We start from the raw sequence: 13798 nt of genomic DNA, 5'->3' as shown, positions 1-13798 counted from the left end.
AACGTCCCCAGAAAATAAGATGGAGAGGTTTTCTCTCTGCAGGTTGCAGCATGTTGGACTCCCGCCTTGGGCAGAGGACGGTCGCCACGACGACGGCGTTTACTTCACTGTCGGGATTAACGTCGGAATTTACTGGAGAGTAGTCATAAACACATAATTCAGCTTTCATAGGTCAATAATTCAGCTTTAATATGTGGAATAATTCCGCTTTAATATGTGGAATAATTCAGCTTTAATATGTCAATAATTCATCTTTAATATGTGGAATAATTCATCTTTAATATGTGGAATAATTCAGCTTTAATATGTGGAATAATTCAGCTTTAATATGTCAATAATTCATCTTTAATATGTCAATAATTCAGCTTTAATATGTGGAATAATTCAGCTTTAATATGTCAATAATTCAGCTTTAATATGTGGAATAATTCAGCTTTAATATGTAAATAATTCATCTTTAATATGTGGAATAATTCATCTTTAATATGTGGAATAAATCAGTTTTAATATGTCAATAATTCAGCTTTAATATGTGGAATAATTCATCTTTAATATGTCAATAATTCATCTTTAATGTGTGGAATAATTCATCTTTAATATGTGGAATAATTCATCTTTAATATGTGGAATAATTCAGCTTTAATATGTGGAATAATTCATCTTTAATATGTCAATAATTCATCTTTAATGTGTGGAATAATTCATCTTTAATATCTGGAATAATTCATCTTTAATGTGTGGAATAATTCATCTTTAATATCTGGAATAATTCATCTTTAATGTGTGGAATAATTCATCTTTAATAAGTGGAATAATTCAGTTTTAATATGTGGAATCATTCAGCTTTCATAGGTCAATAATTCATCTTTAATATGTGGAATAATTCAGCTTTAATATGTGGAATAATTCAGCTTTAATATGTCAATAATTCAGCTTTAATATGTCAATAATTCAGCTTTAATATCTGGAATAATTCATTTTTAATATGTGGAATAATTCCGCTTTAATATGTGGAATAATTCAGCTTTAATATGTCAATAATTCATCTTTAATGTGTGGAATAATTCAGCTTTAATATGTGGAATAATTCAGCTTTAATATGTCAATAATTCAGCTTTAATATCTGGAATAATTCATCTTTAATATGTGGAATAATTCAGCTTTAATATGTGGAATAATTCAGCTTTAATATGTCAATAATTCAGCTTTAATATCTGGAATAATTCATCTTTAATATGTGGAATAATTCAGCTTTAATATGTGGAATAATTCAGCTTTAATATGTCAATAATTCAGCTTTAATATGTCAATAATTCAGCTTTAATATTTGGAATAATTCATTTTTAATATGTGGAATAATTCCGCTTTAATATGTGGAATAATTCAGCTTTAATATGTCAATAATTCATCTTTAATATGTGGAATAATTCATCTTTAATATGTGGAATAATTCAGCTTTAATATGTGGAATAATTCAGCTTTAATATGTGGAATAATTCAGCTTTAATATGTCAATAATTCATCTTTAATATGTCAATAATTCAGCTTTAATATGTGGAATAATTCAGCTTTAATATGTCAATAATTCAGCTTTAATATGTGGAATAATTCAGCTTTAATATGTAAATAATTCATCTTTAATATGTGGAATAATTCATCTTTAATATGTGGAATAAATCAGTTTTAATATGTCAATAATTCAGCTTTAATATGTGGAATAATTCATCTTTAATATGTCAATAATTCATCTTTAATGTGTGGAATAATTCATCTTTAATATGTGGAATAATTCATCTTTAATATGTGGAATAATTCAGCTTTAATATGTGGAATAATTCATCTTTAATATGTCAATAATTCATCTTTAATGTGTGGAATAATTCATCTTTAATATCTGGAATAATTCATCTTTAATGTGTGGAATAATTCATCTTTAATATCTGGAATAATTCATCTTTAATGTGTGGAATAATTCATCTTTAATAAGTGGAATAATTCAGTTTTAATATGTGGAATCATTCAGCTTTCATAGGTCAATAATTCATCTTTAATATGTGGAATAATTCAGCTTTAATATGTGGAATAATTCAGCTTTAATATGTCAATAATTCAGCTTTAATATGTCAATAATTCAGCTTTAATATCTGGAATAATTCATTTTTAATATGTGGAATAATTCCGCTTTAATATGTGGAATAATTCAGCTTTAATATGTCAATAATTCATCTTTAATGTGTGGAATAATTCAGCTTTAATATGTGGAATAATTCAGCTTTAATATGTCAATAATTCAGCTTTAATATGTCAATAATTCAGCTTTATGTCATGTTTCAGCTTTAATATGTCAATAGTAATATAATAAGAATAGTAAAAGAAAATAATAAGTGAAAGGGTGTGAAAGTAAGTTTTAAGATGTCTTTCACTTGGTGAACCTTTCTTATGACTTGAAGCTTCACTTTAGCTCATATTTTCATGGTTTAATCAAACGAAAGTTCTGTTCAGTAGAAGCGAGGTTCCATTCAACCTGCCGTCTAAATGTAGACTTCCTGTGGAATGTATACGGCACACCTGAATCCAGGTGGTTTCACATAGATTCCGTTTTTTTTAATAATAAAACAGATTTTGTATTAAGGAACAAACATTTTTTCAAAGTTAAGGAATAAATCACAAATGTCTCCAGCAGGTGTTGCCACACCTGAGTGACGTTGGTGTGTCGTCAGCCTAATTGCCCTGCGAGGGGCGTGTCCAGCGTCTCTTCCTGTTTGTGGGACACACCTGAGGATCTCACCTGGTCAGTGTCTTAACGGAACGCCTTTACAACAAGCTACGTTCTTCCTGCTACGTTCCCACGATGCGTCCGTCCTCGTCCTGCTGGTCTTGCTCCCCCCTCATCCTCCCCCTCCTCCTCCTCCTCACCGCTCCGCGGCCCACAGGAGCGGACGCGGACGCGGACTGCAGCGGGTCTTTCCGGGCCGGCCAGCAGAACTTCGTGCTGGACGCGGAGGACGCGGTGAAGGAGGGAGCGGCTCTGCTTGCCACCGCGCATGTGCGCTCCGAGGAGGCCTGCAGGAGCGCGTGCTGCGGGGTCGCGCGCTGCAACCTCGCGCTGCTGGAGCCGCGCGACGCTGGAGCGGCAGCGGCGGCGAACCGCACCTGCGTCCTGTTCGACTGCGTCCACAGAAACCGCTTCGTGTGCAGGTTCGTGAACCAGGCCGGGTACCTGAGCTACATCACAGAAGCCGTGTTCCGGAAGCACCTGCAAGGACCGCAGGGACCAGGTGAGTCCGGGTCATCCGAGAGTCATCATGGCACCACTGGTCCCGGACCAGTATCAATCAATGGGGGGATCTGGGCAGTGATTGGCCCACATGATCAATAGTGTCTCTGATGAGTTCGACCAGACACAACGTCATGACGTCAATAACTCACGTTCACATTCATCATTTCATCTCACCAACATTATTAGTTTTTGTTTATGACATCACGTCTTTCTCCAGGTGAGCAGGCTCCTCCCATCGCCATTGCAGGCCGTGACGTCATCGTCCAGCCGGGCAAGGCGGTGACCCTGAACGGCATCCAGAGTCTGGCGCTGGGCGACGCCCACATCGCTGAGTACCGCTGGACCCTGCAGAGCGGGGACCCGGGGGTCCAGATGGAGGTAACGGCAGCTGATCCACAAGGGGAGGGGCTTAACACAGGTGGAGGTGCAGGACTCTGCAGCAGCATCCATGACAACAAAGTCCAGGTGTAGTGCTTTCGAACAGATCAGAGGTCAGTTATCTGTAATAAAGTTGTTTGAACTGCAGAAGACGGAGCTTCCAGACCAGCTGAGACTCTCCGACCTACATCCGGGCTCCTACGTCTTCCAGCTGTCCGTCACCGACTCCAACGACCAATCACACGCAGCCAGGGTCTCCGTCCTCGTCCTCAGCCCCGAGCTATCCAGCCGTGAGTGCTCATGGAAAATGTAGTCCATGTTTTTGTTTTCTGGTTTATTGATCAGTTAGACAGTTCGAATGACTGGTATTGATCAGTTAGACAGTTCGAATGACTGGTATTGATCAGTTAGACTGTTTTAATGGCTGGTATTGATCAGTTAGACTGTTTTAATGGCTGGTATTGATCAGTTAGACTGTTTTAATGGCTGGTATTGATCAGTTAGACAGTTCTGTTCTGTGAATCAGCGTTTGTGTTAGGATCACACTTAGGATCCACACCTTGACTCAAAACTGGTCGGACTGGAATACTTGACATGAATACACACACACACACACACACACACACAAAGAAACTAACCGAACCGAGTGTTGTATTTTATTGTGTTGTCTCTTTCAGCAGGTTTGGGGTCAGGTGATCAGGTGACTCCAAACCTGGTGTATTGATCGCTGTTGTTCATTAGTTGGAGCTGATCTGAGTGCAGCTCATGTTTCAGGTTGAAAACTGTTGAGCAACATGTGACTGACTGTAAATATGACATGTTACCATGGTGACGGGAGTGTGACAAACACATACACACACATGTACACACACACACACAGACTGTCCTGTGGGTTAATGAGTAAATGTCAGTATTAATAAAACTCACTCACACAAGTCAGCTGGAACCCGGATCAGGCAGAACCCGGATCAGGTAGAACCTGTGTCAGATGGAACATGTGTTCACTTTCAGGTTCTGCTGTCCTGTAATGATCGAGTGTCTGCTGGTCTTCAGCCTGTCTCTCTCCCCTCAGTGTTGTCTGCTGTCCTTAGCCTGTCTCTCTCCCCTCAGTGTTGTCTGCTGTCCTTAGCCTGTCTCTCTCCCCTCAGTGTTGTCTGCTGGTCTTTAGCTTGTCTCTCTCCCCTCAGTGTTGTCTGCTGGTCTTCAGCCTGTCTCTCTCCCCTCAGTGTTGTCTGCTGGTCTTCAGCCTGTCTCTCTCCCCTCAGTGTTGTCTGCTGGTCTTCAGCCTGTCTCTCTCCCCTCAGTGTACTGTCTGCTGGTCTTTAGCCTGTCTCTCTCCCCTCAGTGTACTGTCTGCTGGTCTTTAGCCTGTCTCTCTCCCCTCAGTGTACTGTCTGCTGGTCTTTAGCTTGTCTCTCTCCCCTCAGTGTTGTCTGCTGGTCTTCAGCCTGTCTCTCTCCCCTCAGTGTTGTCTGCTGGTCTTCAGCCTGTCTCTCTCCCCTCAGTGTTGTCTGCTGGTCTTCAGCCTGTCTCTCTCCCCTCAGTGTTGTCTGCTGTCCTTAGCCTGTCTCTCTCCCCTCAGTGTTGTCTGCTGGTCTTCAGCCTGTGTCTCTCCCCTCAGTGTACTGTCTGCTGGTCTTTAGCTTGTCTCTCTCCCCTCAGTGTACTGTCTGCTGGTCTTTAGCCTGTCTCTCTCCCCTCAGTGTACTGTCTGCTGGTCTTCAGCCTGTCTCTCTCCCCTCAGTGTACTGTCTGCTGGTCTTTAGCCTGTCTCTCTCCCCTCAGTGTACTGTCTGGCTCCAGTGAAGGTCGGTCCGTGTCGAGCCATGTTTGAACGCTGGCGTTATGACGCGGCGACAGGAAGCTGTCAGGAGTTTGTGTTCGGAGGCTGTAAAGCAAATCGCAACAACTTCCTGTCCAAGGACGAATGTCTGTCTGCCTGCAGCGGAGTCACAGGTACACACAGTACACACACAGTACACACACAGTAAACACACAGTATACACCTGCTCCTCCACTGACTCCTCCTCGTTCCTTCACAGCGACGTCGGAGAGGAGCTTCACTCTGCCGACTACTGGTCAGTCCCACAATGCACCTCTTCACCTCCTAGTGTTTCAGATGCAGACGGTGTGTGTGTATTTAGTGTGTGTGTGTATTTACTGTGTGTGTGTGTTCAGCCGTGTGTGGCGCCCCCTGTGGTCCCGGTCAGCTGACCTGCGGCGGTGACTGCTGCTTGGACCGGAGTCTGGAATGTGACGGCGTGCTGCAGTGTGAGGACGGGACGGACGAGAAGCACTGCAGCAAATGTAACGCACACATCTACACACACGTTGTACACACCTGCTGTCAGACAGACAGACAGGCAGACAGACAGACAGACAGACGGTCTCTCTCTCTCTCCCCTCAGTGAACCAGACCTTCAGCAGCCTGCTGGATATCGACGTGAACCAGAGGAAAGGTTAGTGTCTGAGTCTGCAGCTAGCTCCTCAGATAGCATGCTACATGCTAACACTGCACCCCCCCCCCCCCCCCCCCCCCCCCAGCCCGCTGCGCAGAGCCCCCCCGCACCGGTCCGTGCCGGGCCAGCTTCACCCGCTGGTACTACGACCCTCTGGACAGGAAGTGCTCCCGCTTTACGTACGGCGGCTGTGACGGCAACGACAACAACTTTGAGGAGGAAGACAACTGTAGTAAGACATGTAGAGGAGTCACAGGTACACACACACACACACAGTATGTCCTCATGTTTCCGTGTCTCTGTGTCCTCGTGTCTCTGTGTCCTCATGTCTCCGTGTCCTCATGTCTCTGTGTGCTTGTGTCCTCATGTCTCCATGTCCTTGTGTCTCTGTGTCCTCATGTCTCCATGTCCTCGTGTCTCTGTGTCCTCGTGTCTCCATGTCCTCGTGTCTCTGTGTGCTTGTGTCCTCATGTCGCCGTGTCCTCATGTCTCCGTGTCCTCATGTCTCTGTGTGCTTGTGTCCTCGTGTCTCCATGTCCTCGTGTCTCTGTGTCCTCATGTCTCTGTGTCCTCGTGTCTCCATGTCCTCATGTCTCCGTGTCCTCATGTCTTTGTGTCCTTGTGTCTCTTTGTCCTCATGTCTCCATGTCCTCATGTCTCCGTGTCCTTGTGTCTCTGTGTCCTCATGTCTCCATGTCCTCATGTCTCCGTGTCCTCATGTCTCCGTGTCTCTGTGTCCTCATGTCTGTGTCCTTGTGTCCTCATGTCCTCATGTTTCCATGTCCTCGTGTCCTTGTGTCCTCTTGTTTCCATGTCCTCATGTCTCTGTGTCCTCATGTCTCCATGTCCTCGCATCTGTGTTCTTGTGTCTCTGTGTCCTCGTGTGTGTGTCCTTGTGTCCTCATGTCTCCGTGTCCTCATTTCCTGTGTCTCTGTGTCCTCATGTCTCCGTGTCCTTCTGTCCTCATGTCCTCATGTCTCCATTTCCTCATGTCCTCATGGCTCTGCAGAGCATGACGTCTTCTTGCCATCGATGTTTGATCGTTTCGGCGGCGACGATGAAAGTGACTCAGGTGAGTTTGACTAGTAGTAGTGATGGTAGTATTCCAGTGTATTAGTACACCGCGGTAGTAGTAGTAGTAGTGCTAGTAACCGTGGTAACCGTGCGTCCGTCTCCAGGAAACATCGCTCTGGCTGTGTGTCTGTCGGTCGCCATCTTGGCTCTGTTGGCCGTCCTGGCCTACTGCGTCCTGAAGGCCAGGAAGGAGCGCTCTCATAGGCCTGTGGCCACTGGCCCCGCCCACGTGGCGCTGTCGGAGCAGGACACGCTGGTTTACAACACCACCACCAAACCTGTGTGACGTCATCGCTGTTGTCGCCATGACGACCGTCCAGCTTGAGTCCTTAAACCTTTAAAGTTGGTCTTACAGGTGACTGACTGGATGAGATTGAACAAACTTTATTAGTTATTTTGTGTGTGAGCGTGTTTTACGTGCTGTACGTTTATTATATTTTTTATGCGTTGTACGTATGTTTTATGTTTGATGTGTTTTTTATGTGTTTTACGTATTGTACGTGTTATTTTACGTGTGGTACGTGTTTGGGGCGTCGGGTTCCTGTATTTAGAGTTTCAGCTCGTTTTATTAACATGAATGTAAATATGAATCTCAGGTCATAATGTCTGCTGCCATCTTATTTTCAATTTCATTGTGTTTGTCCATAAAGTTTGGAACATATTTATTTGAGTCGGCAGGTTTGGCTCCGCATTGTTTCTGGTGCTGTATGACGTGTCCAACCCGTCTCCATGACAACCGAGACAGGCCATGAGCTGCAGCTGAAAGCTCCGGTTTTAACATTTATTGAATATTTGAACATCGTGTGTGAACTTTAAATCTGTTGTCTCTGGATCAGGATCTTTGTATATTAACATTTCATTGACTCTGACAGCCGAGTCCGTGGCACCCGAAGGTGCGTTCAAGACCCAATCTAAATCTTTATTGCACATTTTAAATAAAAACGATTTGCATAAAGTAGGCTGTTTGTTTTTATTATTAAGGTAGAAAAACCCTAATAATTAAATACTGAAACCACAACATCAAAATACTTAATGCTTTGTTTTTAAAGGAAAAAAAATACATATAATTTTCCTCAACGATACAATTACTAAACAAATACTTTAAATTTAACCAAAAAATTCAAAAGAATAATTCATTATTTCACATAGAAGGGATGTTTTTAGCGAAAGAGTAAACGTTTCTTTGAAGACTTTTGTACTTTTACTTAAGAAGCTCCACTCTGTATTTCTACTGTAGTATTTCTACTCTAGTACTTCTACTCTGTAGTACATCTACTCTCTAGTACTTTCCTAGTATCCGTGACGTGTTCTTGGCGGACCTCTGCTGGTTCTTAGTGGAACTTTGACTGAAGTCGTGTTTTAAACGAGGCGCATGCGCAGAGGCTCGGGCGGACGGACGGACAGATTTGTTGCGGACTGATGTCGGATCTTCTGATGGGCCGAAGTGAACTGAAGCGGACGCAGGTGAGTCCGACGTCACTAATGTCGCTCTGCAGACCCATTCTCGGGTTTTATTAACACGTTATTATCACTTTATTAACACTTTGCGTGTAACAGTTCTCCGATGTTCCCTGAATCTACCGGAAGCGGCTCTGGGTCTGCTTAACTTTGAACTGCGGATCTTAAACACGGAGAAAGTTGAACGGACCCTGGTGCGTCTTTTCCTCTCCACCTAACTCTGATCAGAGTTCATGTCAGAGGTCGTTGGCTGCTGCTGGTTCAGAACTTCACCAGGAAATCCAGACATTTGAAGATGACGCGCTCGTCTGAAGGGGAACTTGCGTCTTATATCGCAAACATTTTGTTCAAGGAATGAGACTAAACGGATCTTAACTTCGGCGTTGATATTACACACAGGAGAGCGTTTACTTTTGGTATATTTAAACTTAAACTGTTCCTCCACAGCCGCTCAAACACTGAAACACGCCCTTCGAGCGGCGGCGAGGCGGAGACAGTGAAGCAGGGCGAAGTCTGGTTCTGGTGAGAAACAGCGCCGAAGGGAAGAGACGGAAGAGACACCGAGGTTTGTTGATGTTTCAATCCGTTCAGGGCAGGCTGACTGCGGGGAGAGTTCCGGGAGAAATCAGAGGCTGCAGGAGAAAATAAATCTGGCTTCTTGTGTTGGTTGTTAGATGGTACAATTTCATCACTTCACATGATACTTTATTATTCTTGGTGTCGTTGTTGGTGTTATGCATGTTGATGGTGTTGCGCATGTGGGTGGTGTTGTTGGTGTTATGCTTGTTGGTGGTGTTGTTGTGCATGTTGGTGTTATGCATGTTGTTGGTGGTGTTGTTGCGCATGTTGGTGGAGGTTGTTGTGTATGTTGGTGGTGTTGTTATGCATGTTGGTGGTGTTGTTGTGTATGTTGGTGGGGTTGTTGGTGTTATGCTTGTTGGTGGTGTTGTTGTGTATGTTGGTGTTGTTGTTGTGCATGTTGGTGGTGTTGTTGGTGTTATGCTTGTTGGTGGTGTTGTTGGTGTTATGCTTGTTGGTGGTGTTGTTGGTGTTATGCTTGTTGGTGGAGGTTGTTGTGTATGTTGGTGGTGTTGTTGTGTATGTTGGTGGTGTTGTTGGTGTTATGCTTGTTGGTGGTGTTGTTGTGCATGTTGGTGGTGTTGTTGGTGTTATGCACGTGGTTGGTGTTGTTGTGCATGTTGGTGGTGTTGTTGGTGTTATGCTTGTTGGTGGTGTTGTTGTGTATGTTGGTGGTGTTGTTGGTGTTATGCTTGTTGGTGGTGTTGTTGTGCATGTTGGTGGTGTTGTTGTGCATGTTGGTGGTGTTGTTGGTGTTATGCTTGTTGGTGGTGTTGTTGTGTATGTTGGTGGTGTTGTTGTGCATGTTGGTGGTGTTGTTGGTGTTATGCTTGTTGGTGGTGTTGTTGGTGTTATGCTTGTTGGTGGAGGTTGTTGTGTATGTTGGTGGTGTTGTTATGCATGTTGGTGGTGTTGTTGTGTATGTTGGTGGTGTTGTTGGTGTTATGCTTGTTGGTGGTGTTGTTGGTGTTATGCTTGTTGGTGGAGGTTGTTGTGTATGTTGGTGGTGTTGTTATGCATGTTGGTGGTGTTGTTGTGTATGTTGGTGGTGTTGTTGGTGTTATGCACGTGGTTGGTGTTGTTGTGTATGTTGGTGGTGTTGTTGGTGTTATGCTTGTTGGTGGTGTTGTTGTGCATGTTGGTGGTGTTGTTGGTGTTATGCACGTGGTTGGTGTTGTTGTGCATGTTGGTGGTGTACAGGCAGCAGCAGTTTGAACAATAAAACCTTAAAAAGGAACATAATAAATCAAGTTATAAAATAATCAGATCTACTAAAGGGAGGAAGTCGATCAGTGTGTTGCCATGGTAACCAGGTCAGATTCCTAACCTGAACATGCTCAGATACAGAACGCTTTGAAGATGTGAAGACTTCTTCGTACACTGTCTCACCTGAGCAAACACCTTAACTCAATGATACGGCAATGGGACGTCGATGATACGTCAATGATACGTTAATGAGACGTCAATGAGACGCCAATGAGACGCCAATGAGACGCAGTGTCTTTCTGCTGCAGAGATAAACATAATTTCCTGTTGTGGCCGGCTGGTCCGGTTCTTCAGTCCTCACAGGCGGGTCGGTGTTTGTTTTGGCTCCTCGTCAGTGACTCAGGTGTCACCTGACCCTGAATCAGATTCTCACGGAGATCACCTTGTTATCAGATAAACTCAGACGTGAAGAAGTGACACGACAGGAAGTAAGAGCTGAAGGTGATTTAGACAACTTCCCGTCTCTGTGTGAGGACTAGTCCTCTGAAGGTCATCAGGCAGCGATGCGTTCAGGGACAGTCAGCACCTTCAGCTGCTGTAGAAATCTTAATGAGTGGAAGGTGAGCAGAGAGAGTCCAGTAAATCAGACCTGGAGGGTTGGACTTCCTGTTTAAAGCAGCAGGCGGTGAACGCCTCACAGGGTAAGTGTTTCTGTCATAATAAGGACGGAGAGTCAGTGAACGCCCCACATGTTGTACCTGCCTCGATCTATGAATCACCGTTTAGCCAAATCCAGCATGAACGATTGGAACGGCATAACGGGACCACCAGATCAATAATTATTATCTATAAATCATTTAACAAGTCCAGTGTTTCCACTAGTTTCATAACTCATTATATTCATAATTATTCAGTGTGACGTTTATGACTTCCTGTCTAGATGACAGTGTGATGTTTATGACTTCCTGTCCTGGGGCCTGTACTACTCAGCGAGTTCAACATACCCAGGGTATCTTTCAGAGATCCAGCTTAAGTTACCCTAACAAAGGCAATCGGAGATAAGCGGTCACACGAAGCTGGTTATCAACTCGTTAACTCAACCCAGGGTTTACCTGTCCAGCTATGAGCGCGTGCACATGAAAGAGGCGGCGTTTGCAGCATTTGACCAATCACATACATGGATCAGTCTACGGCAGCGGAGCGGCGTATTTCACGTACGAGGAGCGAACCATAATCTTACAGAAATACCAAGAAGTTAAACATATAATGCAGGCAAAAGACAACAGTTTCATCTGTAACATGCAGGAAGGACAGCTGGCAAAAACTCACCGACTGTGTGGATGCGGAAGTCGTATTAATAGTATTAGTATAATATGACTGCCCCATCATAAGGACACTAGTAGATCTGACTGATTACATGACTTCTTTCACTTCGCTGATAGCTTAGTGGTAGCGTTACCCCCCCCCATGTTATGAGGCTCCTTGCAGCGGCCCCGGTTCGAATCCGCCCTGCGGTCCTCTTTTAAATCATGTCGTCGCTCTCTCTCGTCCCTTTAACTCTTATGATGTCCTTCAGCAATAAAAGGCCGAACACATAACTTTAAAATAATGAATGTGTTGCTTGGATGTATTCTTATAACGTGGTTTATGACAATATCAGCCTCAATCTTTCAGCTGCAATCCCGGCGGTGTAAAACGGACTTGGGAGCAAATCAAATAAATATAAAAACATAATTCATAGTGGTCAGTAGGCTGTACACTGACACAGAAAAGTCTTTCCCTCTGATGAGAATCTGTATCTCTCATATAAAACATCGTCAGGGACAGAAAAAGGGTTTTGCTGGTCTCTGTACACTCTATAGTTCTCCTACGAGACCCTCTCACGATCCACCGAGCTTCTTTTTTTTATATACGCGCACCAAGACAGCTGATTGGTCAGTCGGCGGTGTGTTTCTCCACGTTGATCTCTTATCAGGAACATAACCTGCTTAAGTTACCATGGCGATCTACCCCGGTAAGAAGTGAACCAGCGTTGTAGGAAGGAAAACCCAGGGTTAACGCTTAAAGTGATGGTTCGCAGTGAAATGCACCCTAGGTAATTTCCACCATGACATCCAGCCAACTACCCCCTCGGAAGCATTTTTAGCGATGGTCAGCATTGGTCATTGACTTCCTGTCCAGGTGACGGTGTGATGTTTGTGACTTCCTGTCTAGGTGACGGTGTGATGTTTGTGACTTCCTGTCTAGGTGACGGTGTGATGTTTGTGACGTCCTGTCTAGGTGACGGTGTGATGTTTGTGACGTCCTGTCTAGGTGACGGTGTGATGTTTGTGACTTCCTGTCCAGGTGACGGTGTGATGTTTGTGACTTCCTGTCCAGGTGACGGTGTGATGTTTGTGACTTCCTGTCTAGGTGACGGTGTGATGTTTGTGACTTCCTGTCTAGGTGACGGTGTGATGTTTGTGACTTCCTGTCCAGGTGACGGTGTGATGTTTGTGACTTCCTGTCTAGGTGACGGTGTGATGCCTGAAGGATCTCGTAGCTCCTCCCATGACGTCCCGATGGATGAAGGTAAGAAACTCTTCTCCATCGTGACTTTGAACAGCATGGGGACAGCTAACGAAGCTAACAGAGCTCACAAAGCTAACCAAGCTAACAGCCACTAACATTGGGGGATCAACAGGCTGCAGTAAATGTGTCATGTGACTGACGTGTCAGCTGACTCCATCATGGCATCTCAGACGTGTTATAAAGTGATTTATTGATTTAACCTTCGGCTGCTTTTCCTTCATTCTTCACGTTGTCAAAACCAACTTTGTTCGAGGTTGTTGTTTTTTAGGGTGATGATGTCATAGAATACATGATGATGTCATAGAATACATTTAAAGCCCCATTAGAAAACCAGCTCACCATCCATGGACGGGTCACATGACTCCCCTCAGAGCTCAGTATCTGTCCGTCCTCCCTCCTCATACGGAGGCTAATTGGATTAAGCCCCGCCCGCCTCCAGCCAGAGCTGCAGGTAGACTGTCACAGACCTGGACACACTCAGACCCGATGCATGCTGGTTTCTGTCGGACCCTCGTCTCCCTGCAGACGCTTTGTTAAAGGTAGGCTGGGATTTTAGATCTGCTGGATCACCTCATCAGCCTGTTAGTGATCTCTTCTGTTAGACCTGTGTGTTTGTGTGTGTTTTATTAGGAGTCTGGTTGTTGGTCGATATCACTTTGATGATTCAGCAACTGATCCAGAGTCTGTTCTGATAGCAGACGCTAAACCTTCTAGATGGAGGCGTCTCCATAGCAACGGCCCCTGAGGCTCGTGGGTAGAGTAGTATTTAGAGTCAGAGATCCAATTGACATT

At 44.4% G+C, this 13798-nt stretch overlaps 2 protein-coding genes and 1 long non-coding RNA gene across 3 annotated transcripts in view; all 3 read left to right on the top strand.

The window, feature by feature from the left end:
* Positions 1–2734: 2734 nt before the first annotated feature.
* Positions 2735–8147, top strand: LOC311027148 (kunitz-type protease inhibitor 1-like). Its single transcript, XM_084031004.1, has 10 exons — positions 2735–3278; positions 3498–3658; positions 3807–3948; positions 5444–5614; positions 5701–5736; positions 5837–5965; positions 6067–6117; positions 6203–6373; positions 7128–7190; positions 7297–8147. The coding sequence occupies exons 1-10, from the start codon at positions 2852–2854 to the stop codon at positions 7476–7478; spliced, it is 1533 nt and encodes a 510-aa protein (XP_083887130.1). The 5' UTR covers positions 2735–2851; the 3' UTR covers positions 7479–8147.
* Positions 8148–8567: 420 nt separating this feature from the next.
* Positions 8568–10547, top strand: LOC311027167. The gene is made up of 3 exons (XR_014598569.1): positions 8568–8656; positions 9098–9969; positions 10430–10547. It is a non-coding gene; the product is annotated as an uncharacterized lncRNA (long non-coding RNA).
* Positions 10548–12616: 2069 nt separating this feature from the next.
* Positions 12617–13798, top strand: part of LOC311026753 (pleckstrin homology domain-containing family G member 3-like) — a 19732-nt gene continuing 18550 nt past the window's right edge. Inside the window, exon 1 of the mRNA XM_084030451.1 lies at positions 12617–13006. Within this exon, the coding sequence (XP_083886577.1) occupies positions 12628–13006 (379 nt within the window). The 5' untranslated portion in view covers positions 12617–12627. The remainder of the gene's footprint in view (positions 13007–13798) is intronic.

Source organism: Eutrigla gurnardus (assembly GCF_963514095.1).
Source record: "Eutrigla gurnardus genome assembly, chromosome: 16".
Classification (NCBI taxonomy): domain Eukaryota; kingdom Metazoa; phylum Chordata; class Actinopteri; order Perciformes; family Triglidae; genus Eutrigla; species Eutrigla gurnardus.
The sequence above is the reverse complement of the archived record's forward strand: the minus strand, read 5'-3'. Positions and strand labels throughout refer to the sequence as shown.